The sequence below is a fragment of the Psittacula echo genome (genome assembly GCF_963264785.1).
Source record: "Psittacula echo genome assembly, chromosome: 2".
In the NCBI taxonomy this organism is placed as follows: Eukaryota; Metazoa; Chordata; class Aves; order Psittaciformes; family Psittacidae; genus Psittacula; species Psittacula echo.
In genome coordinates, this window is record NC_137737.1 from 26,536,753 (window position 1) to 26,554,302 (window position 17,550).

General features: G+C 42.9%; 1 protein-coding gene across 1 annotated transcript in view; it reads left to right on the top strand.

Moving 5' to 3' along the window:
- Window positions 1-458: 458 nt before the first annotated feature.
- The window catches only part of RAPGEF5 (Rap guanine nucleotide exchange factor 5), a gene marked incomplete at both ends in the record, with an annotated part of 162,974 nt that continues 145,882 nt past the window's right edge, over window positions 459-17,550 (top strand). The window contains one exon of the mRNA XM_080611916.1: window positions 459-647. Coding sequence (XP_080468042.1) covers window positions 459-647 — 189 coding nt within the window. The remainder of the gene's footprint in view (window positions 648-17,550) is intronic.

The following is a 17,550-nucleotide window of genomic DNA, read 5'->3' on the forward strand; positions in this document are numbered from 1 at the left end:
CACACCCTCCAGGAGCGATCCGTGGCCGCCCAGCCCCTAGGGGAGCCTTAACCCCCCACCCTCAGCTCGGACGCGAAGCCCCTGCGAGGGCTGGTCACTGTCCGTTGTCCTCACCGTGGGTACAGAGTCCCTGCTGTGCGCAGGCCATCGGGAGAGGTAGGGACACGGCCCCGGCGGCTATCCCCGAGCGCAAAGGAGTTAACAGGACTTTCTGTCTCTTCCTGCCCTCGCTTCCTCCACCCTCCTCATTACCTGCACTTTATCGCTGCCGTAGCTGCGGCTCGGGGCGGGAGAGGTGGAGGGCCGGCACGGCTCCCTTCGCCTCCCGGGGGAAGGAGAGCAAGCGCGGCGTGCGAGGCGAATCTGCCGGGGGGTGGGAGTGGGGCTGGGGCGACGCGAGGGGGGGGCGGGCAGGCAGAGCAGAGCTGTAAGCCGCCGGCGGCAGGGAGGGATGCGGCATGGCCGTGGGCTCCGTGAAGATGCCGTCGCCGAGTGAGGGCGCGGAGCTGACCTACAGCTGGAGCCCTGGCGGCGGAGTTCAGGAAGCTCCGCCGCCGGTGCAGCTGCGGCAGAAGCTGCGAGAGCTGCCGGCGCTGCTGCGGAGCGGGCTAACGCTGCGGAGGAAGAGCGCCGTCGCCGCCGACCGGGTGAGTGACCGGGTGAGCCCGCGGGTGGTCCGGGGGCTGCCTGCCCACCGGGGCGCACCCCGCTGTGCCCTGCCGGCGGTGCCCGGGGCAGGCGAGGCGGTGTCCGCAGCGGCCCCGGCCGCCCACGGGCTCTCGGTGATGGGCCTCCGCTGGGGGCTGCCGGCAAGCAGGAGGGAAGGAAGGAGGGTGACCGCGCGGCTGCGGTTGGGCGGGGCGGCACTTCGGCAGCCCCGGGTCGTGGTACCCGCGGGCCTGTCCCTGGCTCGGCCCACTTCTGTTCGCTCTGATATCCCAGTTCTGATATTAAAGAGTAGATGCCCCTGCCCCATTCCCGGGTTCCTTGTGTAGCTCTTACATCCTTTTCCATGTGACAGACCGTGCGTGCGCTAGAGCATGCGCTCGTGTGACAGGAGGTGCTGCGCAGGTGTGCTCAGACACTTGTGCAGACCTATGTTAAAGCAACGAACTTCAGCGTGCCCTGGAACTTCTGAAGCTGGAAAGCCTTCCTAGGCACACTCGGTCCCCAGTGTTGTATGCCTCCAGACACTAAGGCTGTGGGGTCAGGTGGGCATTGTGGAAATCCACAGCCAATTGTCACTCAGTTTTAGAAAGGCTGGTGGTACGGCTTTACAGGGCAGGCAGTCCTCTGGTGAAGTACAGCAGGAAGGACACCACGGCTTATGCCTATGAAATCTCCCAGTTGTGATTGGGACACAGTGGTGGCATTGCTGTCAGGTCATGGCAAACCTTACCTGCAGGCCAAAAACTGGACAGCAACTCACAATCTGAGTAGCTGAAACGAAGGAGTGAGTTTGCCTGCATGGGGTTGGGTGTGTCTACGTGGGGAATCAAGCGAGCTTGCTGCATGGTTTTGGTGCACTGATAAATGTGCCTGTGAAGGTAGTTAGTGGGGGAGAAGTCAGCACGGTGTGTGTTTGTACCCACATCAACTTTGTAGTATTTTACCTATGTAAATAAATGCTTTGTCTGCATGGGGAAGTTGTGAAATAGAGTGGGGTGTGAATTGAATACCAAACTTCCTGGGTGAATGTTTTTGTATACAATTTTAAGAAGATGTGCACACAGGGAAGATAAGTAGGTTTGAGGTAGCATATAAATTTACAGCAGAATAGGTATTTCTGAATAATATTTTTATTCAGATTCCTATTCTAGATTAATTTCTTTCCTCAAGAAGTTTAATCCACAGGATAAAGAATTTATACATCTCTAATGTATGGAGATGCCTAATGATTTTTATCGTTCAGGTGAAATAGTAATCTACTTGACAAATTGTCCATATGAACACAGAGCTGAAGGGATTTGGTTAATTTGAAATAGCCAAGTCTTGCTCTGCCCTAACAGGGTGTTTATGACAGATACCTTCCAACGAAGATGAGTACTTTTCTGAACTGAGTTTAATTTGTTCCACATAAGAAGCATACTACCAAAGGAGTGGAGTACGTGTGCAGTGAGGAGATTAGAAGTGTGGAACTGCTGCTGGTAAAGGTGTTGCGAGTGGGTCTGAAACACAGTTTTAGCACAATTAATGAGCCTTCAGGGAGACATCATGCAGAGCAGGCTCTGTTTTATCCTCATGGTTATTCCTCAGCATTCCTGAAAGCATTTGACAAGAGAATGGTACAGCAGTTACTCTAAATATTTGAGGTGGGTGAGTTAACACGCTGGTGAGAAGCCTGGGTAGCTCCTGGGTCATGCAGCTCCTCAGTTGTGCTTCCCAAAGCCTTGGCCTTTTCCTGCTTCATACAGTCCCATCTGAGCCTTTGCCTGACTTTGCTGATGTGCCATGTCATGGACCAGCAAACATAGAGTGACAGATTTAGTGGTGGTGACATCTGTGGCTTTGCCTTCTAGTACCCTGTGGGTCAACTTGCAAAGTTTTTCTTGAACTATCTGTCCTGGCAGTTAACATGCTGGAGGGAGGATGGTGAGTTTGTAGGGTGAATCTGGAGTCAACCCAGCAGGTCTTAGATCAGTGGGTGATGCTGTGTGGAGACACTGCATGGCTCTTGCAGAACCTTCTGGCCGGTGCCTTGGTCCAGTGTGGAAAACCATACTTCTGTGCTCTGCCATCTCTGGGTTTGCAGGAGTTCTTCTAAAATGGAAATATTCTGCATTAAAAGTGCCTGGTGGGGTGTTCTGAGTTGCAGGTAGTGCTAGGAGCCCAGTAGTGACATTAATGTCACTTGTTCCCTTTGAAGGCAAAGTGGAAGCCTGGAGTACATGGTTGGTCTCTCCCACATACACAGTTCTCCAGGGAGCAGTCTGACTCTGTTGGTAGTGTCCTGTGCATATGCCTTTTCCCCCCAGCAATGGAATTTTAGGGGCATGACACTTTTCACATATTTCTATTAATGCAGAGAAGAACTTTAACCCTGAAAATGACAGTACTTGGGAGACGGAAAGGATATGTTAGAATAATAAAATGCATAATTTCTTTATACTTTCCCTTTTAAACATGATTCTTAAGAAAGGCCTTAAGTTTGTAGAAAAGTTGAGTAACACAAATATGAAACAAAGTTTCCTTTGTTTTTTACCTCAGCATTATATTCCAACTTAATTCAAAGTTAATTTTTGGAGGGTTTTGTTTGCTTACAAAATGTCTATTCGATCTAACCTTTTGAAAAACAACAACCTTAGTTTGATCTTCCTTTCCAGTGACTTTTTCTTTGTGGTTTTGTGTTTGTTCAAACACCAGGCTGAGAATCTTATTTGTCCAGCTGGTTTCAACAGGAATGTTGCTTACTTAGGTGAGCTGTTTTCAAGTAAATGCTGACCAGCTGAGATTCTGGCTTGTTTAATTTCCTAGAAAAATATTATGACCCCTGAATAGGGGGTCTGCCTCTGATTCTGACTCGCTGAGGGACTGCCTGTGATGCATTTTGCTTCCACATTTATAAAGTGGAGATAACCCATGTGTGTGAATATTCAGGGACTATGGATGATAAAATATAATGGAAGTGTTAAGGGTGCTGTAACTGCTTTAAGGATGTACCTCACTGCTTGCTGTTCAAAAACTTCCTGTGGTGAAAGGGGAGGAAAGCATTGCATTATGTAGTAGAGGGCAGTATACAACAAAAAAAAAAAAAAAAAAATCAAATACATTTTGCAAAGTAGTATGAGGTGGAATAAATTTATAAACTTTTGAAATCTGTTTGGGCCTCTCAGTCCTTGGCACTAAGCGATCTGAAAATTGTGACCAGAGATGGGGGTAATTGAAAATGTAGTGTAACAAAATAAGCATTTCCCTCCTAGTTCAGAGAACCCAAAACTGGAGTACAAGTGGGTGTATTTGGCTTTCTGTGTTGGGATATGTCCAATTTTAGTACACGTGAAGTACTTAGAGGTGGAAAAACACCTTGTAGAAAAGCTGCGGTAACTGTCCTGCTGCATGTTTGTGTGCTGTGGAACCAGGTGAATGCAATGCACTGTACTGCTTCAGTCGTTTAGATAAAACCAACCTCCAGTTCCTTGGCTAGCGAAGTCCATTAAAGCTTCTGAACTTTGAATGGGACATTGGCCTTGTCCCTAATGGTGTTTTTGCTTAAATTCATTCTTGTGGCAGGTGCAGCACAGATACCTTAGAGAGCACTGGGGGTTAGGCTGCAGTTGCACAGTGAGCTGCGAAGTGTGAATTTTACTCCTCATCCTCTGCCTGATGTGTCTTTATTTCTGCTGGATAAAACAGCAGAAATGATCCAATCTTTTGCTGTGGTAGCTGTGTGTGTGCACATGCTAGAGATTGTGCAAAGGCAGAGGAGGGATCTGTTGCAGTTGGTTACTGTGCCCTGTGGCACCATTCCTCTCTGCCGTGTGTTTTCTCAGAATCTTTGAAAACTGGGACCTTCCTGTTTCTTCCTTTGCCTGCTTGAGATATATGTTAAGCTCACATGTAGTAAGCATGAGTATTTGGTCTTTGTTGTTCTTCCTGGTTCTTGCCAAAGATATCTTTCTCTGCTCCCCTTTTTCTTATAATTAGTGATGAAATATGGGTCCCTGGCCCTGGAAGCACCAGTGGTGAGGTCCTGTAGGCACATCAGTGTATCTGTCACTCCGTCTTGCTGAAGATCCTTTTCACAACACTCAGTTGCACTCTTAATGGAGCTAATGCTGCTCCTGAGTGTGTCCTGAGAGAGCAGGGAAAAGTTCAGAAATCAGGGGAGGAATTACTGCGCATGCACGCACACGTGCGCGCGCACACACACACACACACACTTTCCTCTGCTTTCTAGCTTCACATCTATGCACAACTGGAATACTGGTTTTATATGTGAGCATGGATGTATCTCTTTGTCACAGTAGTGGAGCTGGAAAACCTTTTGGATGTTCAACCCCATTACTCTGATATTATGAAAGATCTTTCGGGCCCTCTTCAAACCATGGGACATGCATTTTGGCTTGCTGGAAGTTGAAGAGATACCATGACTATATTCTCTTCTGAGATCCTGTAACGACTTCTGTGAGGTTCCTAGAGGTCTTTGGCCAGACAAATATTCTCAGGCTGTCTTCACCTTAGCTCTGAGTGACAGCTCTGCTGTATATGTGTGTCAGGATGGAAACTGGCTGTAGGGTTACGGGTTGAAAATAAACCACAGGAGCTAGAGTATGGAAGCTAAACGTTTACATGAGTTCAGGGTGAGAATGGAGAGGTTCCAGGAAGAGAAATGCATTGAATAATCCTCATAAGGCACAGAAGGTTCCTGAGCTGAAAATAGCTGGAAGATTGGAGCATATTAGGGATATCTATCATATACTCTGGCACTAGCAGTTGTCATGCTGTTGGAGGCAACTCTTCTTTGGCAGGGGAAAAAAATTATATGCAATCTGTTTTAATTAAATGAAGTATCCAAACCTCTCACCCTACGTTTTGCTAAACTTTTATTTGTCTCTTGTAAGAAGCTTTCAGTTGCTTTTGTCATTCAAGTTACTTACCTCTAATTAATTCATCCTGAGATTGGAGAAACCATAGTGTTGTAGATGAAGGTTTCCATAGAAATTTCCATAGAAATTCCATGCTGGAAATACTCAGAATTTCCAGTCCTCCTTTCCATGGCTACCTCATGCTGATGGTTGATAGTTAAATTTTGATTAAGCCAAGAATGTAGCTCTGTCTTGAACTCAGGTAAACTTCCCACTAATGTCTGACATTTATAGCAGTCCATATCCTTGTTGGCAGCTTCTCAGCTTAGTAGTGCCCGAGTGGCCTTGTTTTTTGTGTTGCTGATTCCTTGCTTTTTTCCTGATGTTCCAATTCTTGAAGTCACCTGTTCTTCTTGTACTCTATTCTGTTTACATTTGTTTTGACAATGCCGCCAATTTTGTGCTGTCAACATATTTCACTAGCACTTTTATGCTCATTTGACCAGTGTTGCTAATGATAGGAGGAGAAAAAAAAATCAGGAGAACAATTGCTGTTGTACTGTGTTTATATATACTAGAGAGGCTTTAATTTTGGAATTTCTCCTGCATCAAAAAGATGCAGTGTTGTGGTGTGTAGATGCTGTACTGGGTGAAATCAGTGCCACAACGAAAATACTGGATTGGCTCAGTGAATTGAAAATTTAACTCTCAGAAGTATTATCAAAATAGGCTGATTGATACTGGTGGCATTTTGCTTTAAAGCCTGCCATTGAGGTTCTACTCAGTAACTTAATGCCCCTATCACTTTGGCAGTTATTATGTGACTAAAAATACTCATGGTAAGTAGTCTTGAATTTTTCCTATTGGAATCAGGCTTATTATGTATTCCCACTAAATGTATTTGATTAAGATAATTGTCTTTCACAGTATCCTTTAACTTGTCAGGTCTGTGGCTGGTGACACATAAAACATTGAGTAATGAGTAAAATAGCTTAGCAACAGTGACCATGGTAGCTACAGGGAATTTCAGTGTCTCCTGTGTTTATTTGTGTAATAATTTATTTCATAGTCAGTTTTCAGTGAATTACTAAATTGAGAATACTTCTTAATTAGCCCTTGTGTTATGACATCTGAGAAGTTTTCCTGGGTTTGATTAACTACATTTGAGTGAAATGAAAGGCAAACCCCCTCTTCTGCCCTAGGAAGTACCTAATAAGTTTTGCAGAATGTAGAGTTACTTTTCTCCCTGAGACCCAGGATTAGTCTGGTTGCCATGATGCACACTGCCTGTGGTCTTACACTGGCACTGGGTATGAGGCTGGCAATACCTGGGCTGACATCTCGGCTGCTATCTAGCATCCCTGGGAACGTCCACGTGCAGCACTAGGAGGTGAGGAAGAAGCATGAGGAAGAGGTGCCATCATGTGGCTCTTGCTCATGGAAGGTGCATAAAATTGACATCCATGCAGAAAAAGTACAGCAGCTTGCTCTAAGCTATTGGAGAGATTCTGTTCCCTTTCTCTGTTTTGGCCAGAGCATGTCCGGGTAAATCCCTCTTTGACTCACAAAATCAGCTGCTATAGCACCGGCAGCTGCTATGGTCTTATCTTTAACCCCTTGCCCACACTGCAAATAGAGCTCAAGCTGAAAACAACTTGAGTTAATTTTGCCCATGCTCATGCTCCTTTTCTGGTGTTATCATTAACAGCTTCAGTTAGGGACTTGAAAAGAAAATATCCATCAGTCCTGCTTGTTCTTTATACTTACACTATGTAACTTTGTACTTATACTGTATAAAGTATATGTTATACTGTATATTGTATAAACTTCATATTTATACTACATCGGTTACTTATTCAGTTATAGCTGAAGTGCTCCTGTCCACCCATGGTTTCTGACTTTGCCCCAGGCGGGTGCTGCGTGTAACAGCCAGTGTGCAAAGTGGTGGCGTTCAGCATGCAGTCTTTTTGGCCTGGCTCTGTTGAACTACTCAAGACCCTAGGTGGGTCTTGCCATGCTTCTGTGCCTGAACACTGGGCACCCTGATGTTGTAAGTCTGGTCACGCAGTCGTTTCCTTGGCATGTGAGCCATCCTGTGCTGGAGGTTCCTATTAATGCTTAGAAAAAGAGCCTTAGGGTTGGCTGAGGCTCAGTATGGTGCTGTAGGACTGAAAATAAAATGGGACACCTCTTAGCTCTGAACAGAGTGGGAATGCCCTGTTCTTCTGTAGTCCCTCAGGGCTGCCTTAGCTGGACCATCTATACATTGCTCTGCTCTTCATGCACAAACTCCTAAACCTCTTTTTCCCCAAATCAGGCTGCCTTGCACATCCCGTAGGGTTCATATGCATGGTTCCATTTCAGAGGAATGTTTTAGGTTTGTTTTTAATATCTGATGTATAAACTCTATGTATGACACCTTTTGATTTAAACATTTCTCATTATATTTATGTTTTTGGCAAAAGTTTAAGGTTACAAATGAAGTCATTTGGCTCTGAAGTTAAAAGCCATGGAAGCAGGATCTGACTATTTTAAGGTTTCAGGTGTAAAAGGCAGTAGCTATTCATAATTGTCACTATGTCTTTTATCTCAGGTAACTTAGGGTTTAGCTTGTGTTAGTCTGACCTTGTAAAATGATCTATTTATGGCTATTGTTTGAAGCTAGGGTCAATTATTAATATTTAAATGTTACAGTATACACTTTTCTCTGATGAATTTCTTTTTCACAAGATATTTTCCTGGAGAGGACACAGCAGACTAACTGATTAAAAATCAAAATATTTTTTTATAGTGCAAAAAGAAAATAATTCTGCTGATTGAGGTGGAAAAAAACCCTTGAGTCTATATAAATACCAGTAAAGCTGTATTCATAGCATCAGTAAGGATTTTTTTTTTTTGCCTTCAAATTTAGAACTGAATTAACCCATTAATGCTTAAAGTGCTGGATGGTTTCTAGTTTGGATTTTTTAAAGATTGATTGTGAGGGGTGCAGCTTTATTTTTTTATCTTGGTTTTGAGGGGCTGCCTTAGGGCAGTAAGGAAAGAAATTGTTCAGAGCCTCTCCAGCAGTCCTGTGGATTAATTGTTGAATGGGTTTTATAAAACCCACTCCATAATGTGTGCTTTACTGTGATCTGCTGGTAGCTTGTACTGTGACTGGCCCTTCTGAGCATCTCTTCAGGACATGTGTCAGTATCATCACTGAGACACTGAAATAAGCAGCACCAAGCAAGGGACGATGGCTGCTTGCAGTGATACCACTGGCAAAAGAAATGTATGTCAAACCAAGCCCTTCCTCATGCCATAGATGGCATGCAGTCTGCCAGTCCGTACTGAGGAGCAGTAAACCAGAGAAAGGACTGCATTTTGGGTTAAAAAAAACCCTAACTCACCTGCAACAGAAAATTGAGATCCAGACCACTTGTGAGCATCAAGAATTTATGATATAGGTACATATTATAATAGGTATATTATACATTATATATTATAGGTACATTTATGATACAGTTCTATAGGTATGTAGTGAGTAAAAGACAGACTAGGGACAGCGTAGGCCCCCTCCGGAAGATATCGGGAGAACTGGCTACCCTGGATTTGGAGGAGGCTGAGGTTCTTAATGACTTCTTTGCCTCGGTCTTCACTGGCAAATGCTCTGACCACACCACTCAAGTCTTGGAAGGCAGACGCAGGGACCGTCAGAATGAAGACCCTAAGCCCACTGTAGGAAAGGATCTGGTTCGAGACCATCTTAAAAACCTAAACGTACACAAGTCCATGGGACCTGACGAAATCCATCCGCGGGTCCTGAAGGAGCTGGCAAATGAAGTTGCTAAACCACTGGCCGTCATATTTGAAAAGTCATGGCAGTCAGGTGAAGTTCTCGATGACTGGAAAATGGGAAATATAACCCCCATTTTTAAGAAGGGAAAAAACGGATGACCCAGGGAATTACAGACCAGTCAGTCTCACCTCTGTGCCTGGCAAAATCTTGGAGCAGATTCTCCTGGAAGGCATGCTAAGGCACATGAAAAACAAGGAGGTGGTTGGTGACAGCCAGCATGGCTTCACTAAGGGGAAATCCTGCCTGACCAATTTGGTGGCCTTCTATGATGGGGCTATGAAACTGATGGACAGGGGCAGAGCAGTTGATGTCATTTACCTGGACTTGTGCAAAGCGTTTGACACTGTCTCACGCGACATCCTTGTCTCTAAATTGGAGAGACATCAATTTGATGGGTGGACCACTCGGTGGATAAAGAACTGGCTGGATGGCCGTACACAAAGAGTTGTGGTCAATGGCTCGATGTCCGGCTGGAGACCGGTAACGAGTGGTGTCCCTCAGGGATTGGTGTTGGGACTGGTCTTGTTCAACCTCTTTGTCGGTGACATGGACAGTGGGATTGAGTGCGCCCTCAGCAAGTTTGTTGATGACACCAAGCTGTGTGGTTCGGTTGATATGTTGGAGGGAAGGGATGCCATCCAGAGGGACCTTGACACGCTTGTGAGGTGGGCTGATGCCAACCTTATGAAGTTTAACCATGCCAAGTACAAGGTCCTACACCTGGGTCGGAGCAATCCCAGGCACAGCTACAGGTTGGGCAGAGAAGAGATTCAGAGCAGCCCTGCAGAGAAGGACTTGGGGTGTTGGTCAATGAGAAAATGAACATGAGCTGGCAGTGTGCGCTCGCAGCCCAGAAAGCCAACCATATCCTGGGCTGCACCAAGAGGAGCGTGACCAGCAGGTCAAAGGAGGTGATCCTGCCCCTCTACTCTGCTCTCGTGAGACCTCACTTGGAGTATTGTGTGCAGTTCTGGTGTCCTCAACATGAAAAGGACATGGAACTGTTGGAACAAGTCCAGAGGAGGGCCACGAGGATGATCAGGGGACTGGAGCACCTCCTGTATGAAGACAGGCTGAGAGAGTTGGGGCTGTTCAGCCTGAAGAAGAGAAGGCTGCATGGAGACCTCATAGCAGCCTTCCAGTATCTGAAGGAGGCCTACAAAGATGCTGGGGATGGGCTATTTATCAGGGACTGTATTGACAGGACAAGGGGTAACGGTTTAAAACTTAAACAGGGGAAGTTTAGATTGGATCTAAGGAAGAAATTCTTTACTGAGAGGGTGGTGAGGCACTGGAATGGGTTGCCCAGGGAGGTTGTGAGTGCTCCATCCTTGGTGGTGTTCAAGGCCAGGCTGGATGCCTCATCCAGCATCATGGGTGGCATGGTTTAGTGTGAGGTGTCCCTGCCCATGGCAGGGGGGTTGGAACTAGATGATCTTAAGGTCCTTTCCAACCCTAACTATTCTATGATTCTATGATTCTATACGGGCTTGGGGGAGGGAGAGCAGGTGTTTGAGTTTTGATTATTTTTATTTTAGGATGGTAAGCGTTTAATTGTGGTGTTCCTGCCAAGTTGTGGCTGAGAGAGTTAGACCGTGATCCTAAAACCCTTTGTAATTTCAGGTGGATGGGGTAATCATTTGGTGTCATAGACTGCTACTGCACACTGTTAAGCAGATGCTCCATTTCATCCCATAGGTAAATACGCTTTAGTGATGCATAAATTGATTTTTAAAATATGGAAAGGAGAGGAGAAAAACAATGTACATGCATGGTTAGCTCCGAAAGTCACAAAGCTGTTGTTTACTGGATGGCTGAAGGAATGAGCTGAAAGAATCCCTTAGATCTGGTCTGGGTCCCAGCTTGTGTACAATCCAGTGCTTTGTTGCAGTTTGTTATTTCTGCAGTGCCTGAAGCCTCTTGGCAGCGAAAGCAAATCTGAGGTGTGGGCTGCGAGTCTGCTGCTGATTCTGTGTTGCAGGATAAACAGAGATTTGTGGTCTTTAAGGCAGGCCAAATGTGGGAGATGCAAGCCCTAAGGGAACAAAAGCAGAATCTAGTGGTTAGCTGCCATAAAAGAAAGGTGAGGACACAGCGTATCCCAAGCTTAAGTGTGTTTCAACTTAAGGGTAACATCTGTCCACACTAGCACTAATTTGTGCATGGGAATATTCTACAAAGTTGTCTTCCCTAGCATTTCGTTGGAAAAAAAAAATAGTTAAGAAACAAAATATCATCCTGCTAGATGTGTTATAAACACTTTTGAAAACGTAATCGGAATTTAACTTCTGTTCACAAAGGATGGCATAATTATGTCAAAAAATGGAACTTTGATACTTTAAAAACTTATACTGTGCATACCATCCTAAAGCTATACTTTGTTAGCTCATAGTATTTACAAAAGGTTGAAAGACCTGTTCTCTTTGTTCCTCTTTATTCCTCAGTATCCACTGAGGATATGTATGAAAGAGATGGATAAACTGATCAGCCTGTTAGAGCTGTAATTCATAAATAGTGTCTTTGCAATTTTCTTTGACAGCAATTGCTGGAATAAAATATATAAAATGCAAAAATAATAGTGGCAGCTAAATGAATACCTCTTTATTTATATTTTTATTATGCATGATGCAAAGAGGAACATTCAGCAGATATTTAATTTCTGTTTTATCTCATTAAACAGATAGTCCCAAAATAAATGAGTTTCAGATTAGTTTTACTAAAGCTATTTATCCAATTATGGCTTTCACTGCACTTGAATGAATGGCTGCAAATCAATAGGTTTCTTAGGTTGCCAGGACATGCTTTAAAACTGGTGAGTCTCCAAGCTGAATAGCAGGAGTGATGTCTGTTGTTTTTTTCCACTGAGATGTCAGTCCTTGATACACGGAGAATGCATAAACTGAGAATTTATCTGAAGCTCTGCTTAAAAAAATCCCATTTTTAAGTTGACTATTTGCAATTCAATATCTATACATATTTGCATTACATTGGTAGAGGTACATTACACACACACACTCTCCCCTCCCTCACCCCAATTATTTCAGAGGAAGCTAGAATAGATAAAAAACATTGTAGTGGGTCAAGATGATGGTTCATCTAGTCCTATATCCATAATTTTTAAGGTTAATCTAACAGGTAACAGTTTTAGCCACAACTATGAAGTTTCTTGTGATTTCAAGAGTGTGTGGGCAAATGTGTTGTATAGTCTGCCTTTCACATTGATTTATTTTTTTTCTGGCTTCAAATAGTCAGAGATACCTTATACTCTGACACTTGGGGATTTTTACCATTAGTCATTCTAGTTACAGCTTTTCACATTGCACATATACAAATCCAGCGTTTTAATTAATCTGGCTAGTGTTTGGGCTTCAGACTCATCTTGGAATTCACATTTACAGAGCTTGTGTGTGGGATTTGGTGATAATGACTTTACAGGGGAAGGAAAGATACGTTGTGTTTTATTCTGTTGTTAATGAAAGCATTTCTTTTTATTAGTTTTGATTATTCCACCTTTAATTTCAGTGACCTCACCGTTGTTTCTCTGAGGCAAGGAACTTCCAACTTCCGTACAGTTAGTTTTTATATATTCTCTTTACAACTGTTTTCTAAAGCAAGAAATCCCAGCATCTCTAGATGCCTTTTTCCATGCTGTAATCATGTTTGTTACCTTGTTTTGAACTCTGTCTGGTTCTGCAGTGTCCCTTTGAACTTGTGGTGGCTTGTGCTGAATGTAATATTCTGAATGGGACTGCATCACTGATTTATATAAATCATGCAGTTTCCTCCGTCTGTCCATCGTGTAGGCTTTTCATCCTAACAATTTGCTATCTTTTTAGAGTTCCTGGTGGCATTGATTAGTTTTTCACTGAAATGTCTTCACAGCCATCCAGGTTGCTTTCTTTAAGTTGATATAGGTAATTTAAAACCATGTAGGTTGTCAGCAGTTTTCCTTCCATGGGTGTTACTTTGCATTTCATGTGGATAAACAATTTAACGCACGGAGTTGTCCATTCACTTACCAGATAGCAGACTTCAGGTCCATTTAAAGTTGTTGATAGAGTTCTGATTGTGACTAACCAAAATCATACAAGCAAAATTTGCTTATCTTGATACTGACACCACAAATACATTTTATTTAACAGCATTAGGTCTAGGTTGTAATGTTGGCACATCTTTCAAATTTTCTTTTCTTAATGAAAACTTCATTACTTCACTATTACTTAATCAACTACAATGTTTTGCCTCTCCAGGAAAGACAATTTTAGCTTCTTTTGAGGAGTTCTGTGTGCTAGGGTGAATTTATACTATCTCTGTTGAAGTTGGAGGTTCAGCTTTAGAGTATTACTGTTTAGGGGGTCTCTAAACATACAAGAAAACCAGCTTAATATCATATCAGTCTTTGCTTTGTTACAATATACTGTGTCAAAGGCTTTCCAGCTCTTGTGGGGAATATAAGAATGCTCATGACTAGTGAAGCTCCTGTTGGTGGGTGGACAACTGTTTGGAAGGATTAGTAACCAACAACTTTGTTAAATCTTTGGATGAGAGTGTTAATTTGATGAAGGATAGGGATGCTCTGCAGAGAGATCTGGACAGACTAGGTCGATGAGCTGTGGCCAGTGATATGAGGTTCAACAAGGCAAAGTGCTGAGTCCTGCCCTTGGGTCACAACAATTCCACGCAATGCTACAGGCTTGGGGATGAGTGGCTGAAAAGCTACTTAGTGCAAAAGGACCTGGGCTTGCTGTTTACAACACTGCTGTTAAATCAGGGTTGTGGTCTTACTAAAAGCAATGCAAACATGTGCTCTTTGAGAATCCATTTATTGTGGCTGTAGAAAAGGGCCTACTTCAGTTGCTTATTAATAGCAAGACATGTTACAGGAAAATTTATGGCAGGATAGTGGAAGTGGATAAGGAAACATATTCTTCCATTCTATAAATAAAAATAATTCCAAAGAAGCTATCCAAAGCCAATAATTATGTCTGGTTTATAAACCAGAGTTAAAAGCTGTCCCCTGCCACTTAAGAGCTAATGGTAAATTTTGTGAGACTTCCAAAACTGAAAACCTGACTTTTTAATCTTTTATTTGAGTAAAGCAAGAAAGCGAAGCGAATCTTCATCCCTTGCTTTAGCAATTCTCCTTGTTATCAGACTTTTAGAAAAAAAGCTAAATACTTAGGGTCTGTGAGTCATCTTTTCAGCCTGAGCCAACTCCAGTTTCAGTATGTGTATACTTGTTTCTTTATATCATGACTTTTTCCCTCCTAAGTCATTGTTATCTCTTGGCACAGTGGAGAAGTTAAAAATGTCAACAAGCATGAGGCATGCTAAAAACATGCAAACACACCTTCTATGTAATCTTCCAAACCCCAGAGTGTTCCTGTTCCCATTACTTTGTTGTTCATGAACCCATCTGATCTTTTGATGATATCCTGGTGGAGGGAGCAGGGAGGTGAATTCCAAGGCAAGGGTTTATTGACCAGGAATGGTTTCCCAGAAGCCCTCTGCAATTAATTTCTGGTGTGTCCAGTGCCTACAACAGATATTATGGCATTGCATAGAGAAAATGCAGTAAATAGATTAGCAGTGAAGAAAAATATCTTTTTGCAGGCTTTGCTTTTTGAAGAAATGTCTGTGTGTATCTACATATCAAGAAGATGGGGAACTCCATTTAATTTTGCTAAAGTTATTTTTGGCACTTGAGAGGTGACTAAATAAATATATTATCCCGTAGGCTTAGGCTGGTTTAGATGAAATAGGTGAAGCCCATGTGGTTTGTGGTGGTGGTGGTGGTGGTTCCTCTGAGACAAGGACTGGTTTAAAGTCATCCCTAGAAAGCTGATGTGGGAAAGGATGGAGCAGTGAGCAAGTTGATCAGGGTGAGAATCAACCGGTTCTTGAAGACAGTGTATCTCAAAATGAAGGTCTCTTACAGTAAGTGGTGATTTGCCATCAATCTGCTCCACTGCAAGAGTTTAACTGATGGCTCAGGTGTCCTTGCTGCTGTTGAGCTGCATGGGCCTTTGAGATTGTCATGGCGAAGGGGCTAGAAGAGTCTGAAGAGTTATTTGTACTTTGGTAGGGCATCCAGTCTTCCTTGGTTAATTGGTGAGGGCAGACTGAGCATCACAACAGACTGTTAGAATGTCACTGACATCTTGCTTTTTGTTAGTGTTTGTAGAAACACAGGTAGAGCATCTCTGCTAGTCTGACAGTCAGTCACTGTGATGGGGAATACTGCAGTATATTAATCTTCTGGATCATTTTGCTTCCCTGTTTTCAGTCTAAATTCTCTATCAAATTAGCATCTTTCATGGGTATATTGCTTGAATGAACTTTTAAAGGCAGCAGTTCCCCATTTCTCCCACCTCTCACCTCTCTCTCCCTCCTCCTGCTTTGCATAGGTCAAAAAACATTTGTTGACTTAAAGCAGTATTTATTACTGACTTTTAAATCTGGGTGGGCTGGTAACCAGGATACAGTGGGCAAGTGTAAGGAAGGTAACAGCATATTGAAGTGATCAATGTTGCAAACATTGGCTATGATGCAGAATATTAGAGAGAAAGAAAGTTAATTTTCTTTGCCCCTAGACCTGAAAAAACATGGTCAGTGTTTATCTCTGATTCTTTTATTTTGATAGGACAAAGCATACCTTCAAGAATCTTGGGATGAAGACTCAATGTGGTGAAGCAGAAGGTAGTGGCTCAATTCTGCTTTACATGGATATGTTAAGGAGGATCCTGGAAGAATCCTGCACAGTGGTGTGTGTGGTAGGGCAAGGAGGGTGCCCCAAGTAGCACAGGGAATGCATAAGCTGCTGCTTAGTCTGGTGGTCAGAAGTTCCTCAAAGGTACTTTTTTCTAGCACTGGCTGCCAGGACTGACTGTCCTCTGGTGGTGGAAATGTGACCCTGTAGAAAAGGCAGTGATGCATGAGTCTTTTCCTCTGATTGTACTATGGCATCAGCAGACCTATCTGCTGGCTTCTTTGAGGTTGCTTTGTTCAGGATAAGCTCCTATACTTTGGCTGTGAGTAATGCAGAGGCTGTTCTGCTTTTCTTTATATGCCCTAGTTCACACAACTGATAAGCATTTTTATATTCACATTGTGTCCTTCTGCTTCTCTCTTATATGTTCTAATGAACATTTCTTTAAAAACAGTTATAATGCTGTCTTCAGTGAGGGTTGAGGTACCCTTCTGGGTTGTTATTTCAGATTCTGCAGCTGCAGGCTGTGGTTACTGCATAATGCACATTTTGAAACAGCTTTAAAAAGGTCATCCACAACTTTCAAGCCAAAAGACCTCTGTTTCAAAACAAAGGCTTATGGTCAGTTGAATAGGAAGGCTGCTTAACAGAGTTTCACTGAATTGTGCCAACTACAGTTAATCCCTTAGCATGATCTTCTGATATATATTTTCTGGACTGTCCCTATATCTGGTGGACCCCTGGCCTGTTCTATGGTGAGATGAAACCCCAAACAGTCCCTGTGGAGAAGTAATCTTCATTACAGCATCTGATGTACAGAGGTCTTGTTGAAATCACAGAGAATTCAGTCTCTTTGCCAAGAGATACATTTTACACAAGCATGTATGTTCAACTTCATAACATACAATTCACCTTGGATCCTTTTCACTGCTGTAATATTATGAACTTGTTTTTCCCACTGCATGCGTGTTTCTCATGCTAATTTAGACTCTAGCACTCTTTTTTTTTTTTTTTTTTTTTCATATGACTGAATATGGTAATGAAATTGAGTAGCATACAGATGTAATATGGTAGGACTTCTGCTGGGATACAAAACTAGTTAATAGTTGCAAATGCAGTTAAAGGCTAATTAATTCAGATAATCAGATGTAAAATTAGAAAAATCTTATAATTCTTTGGCTTTCAAATTGTGAGGTTTCTTTTCTGTTTAAGGAATAGTACCTTTCTTGTAAAGGAAAATCAAAGTGGGCATTTTTGATTGTTTAAAGACTTCCTAATGTATACAAAAGATGAAAAAAATAAATGGGAACTATATGCTTTAAATACCAGGTCTAGTTTTCTGGAGGTTTTTTTTCTGAGGGCTGGGTAATTACCAGGATTCATGACTTAGGTGGGACAAATTGAAGGAAGATTTATTTATATATTTTTTTATTTAGGCTGCCTAAAACAATTTATTAATGTATGCTTTCTCCATA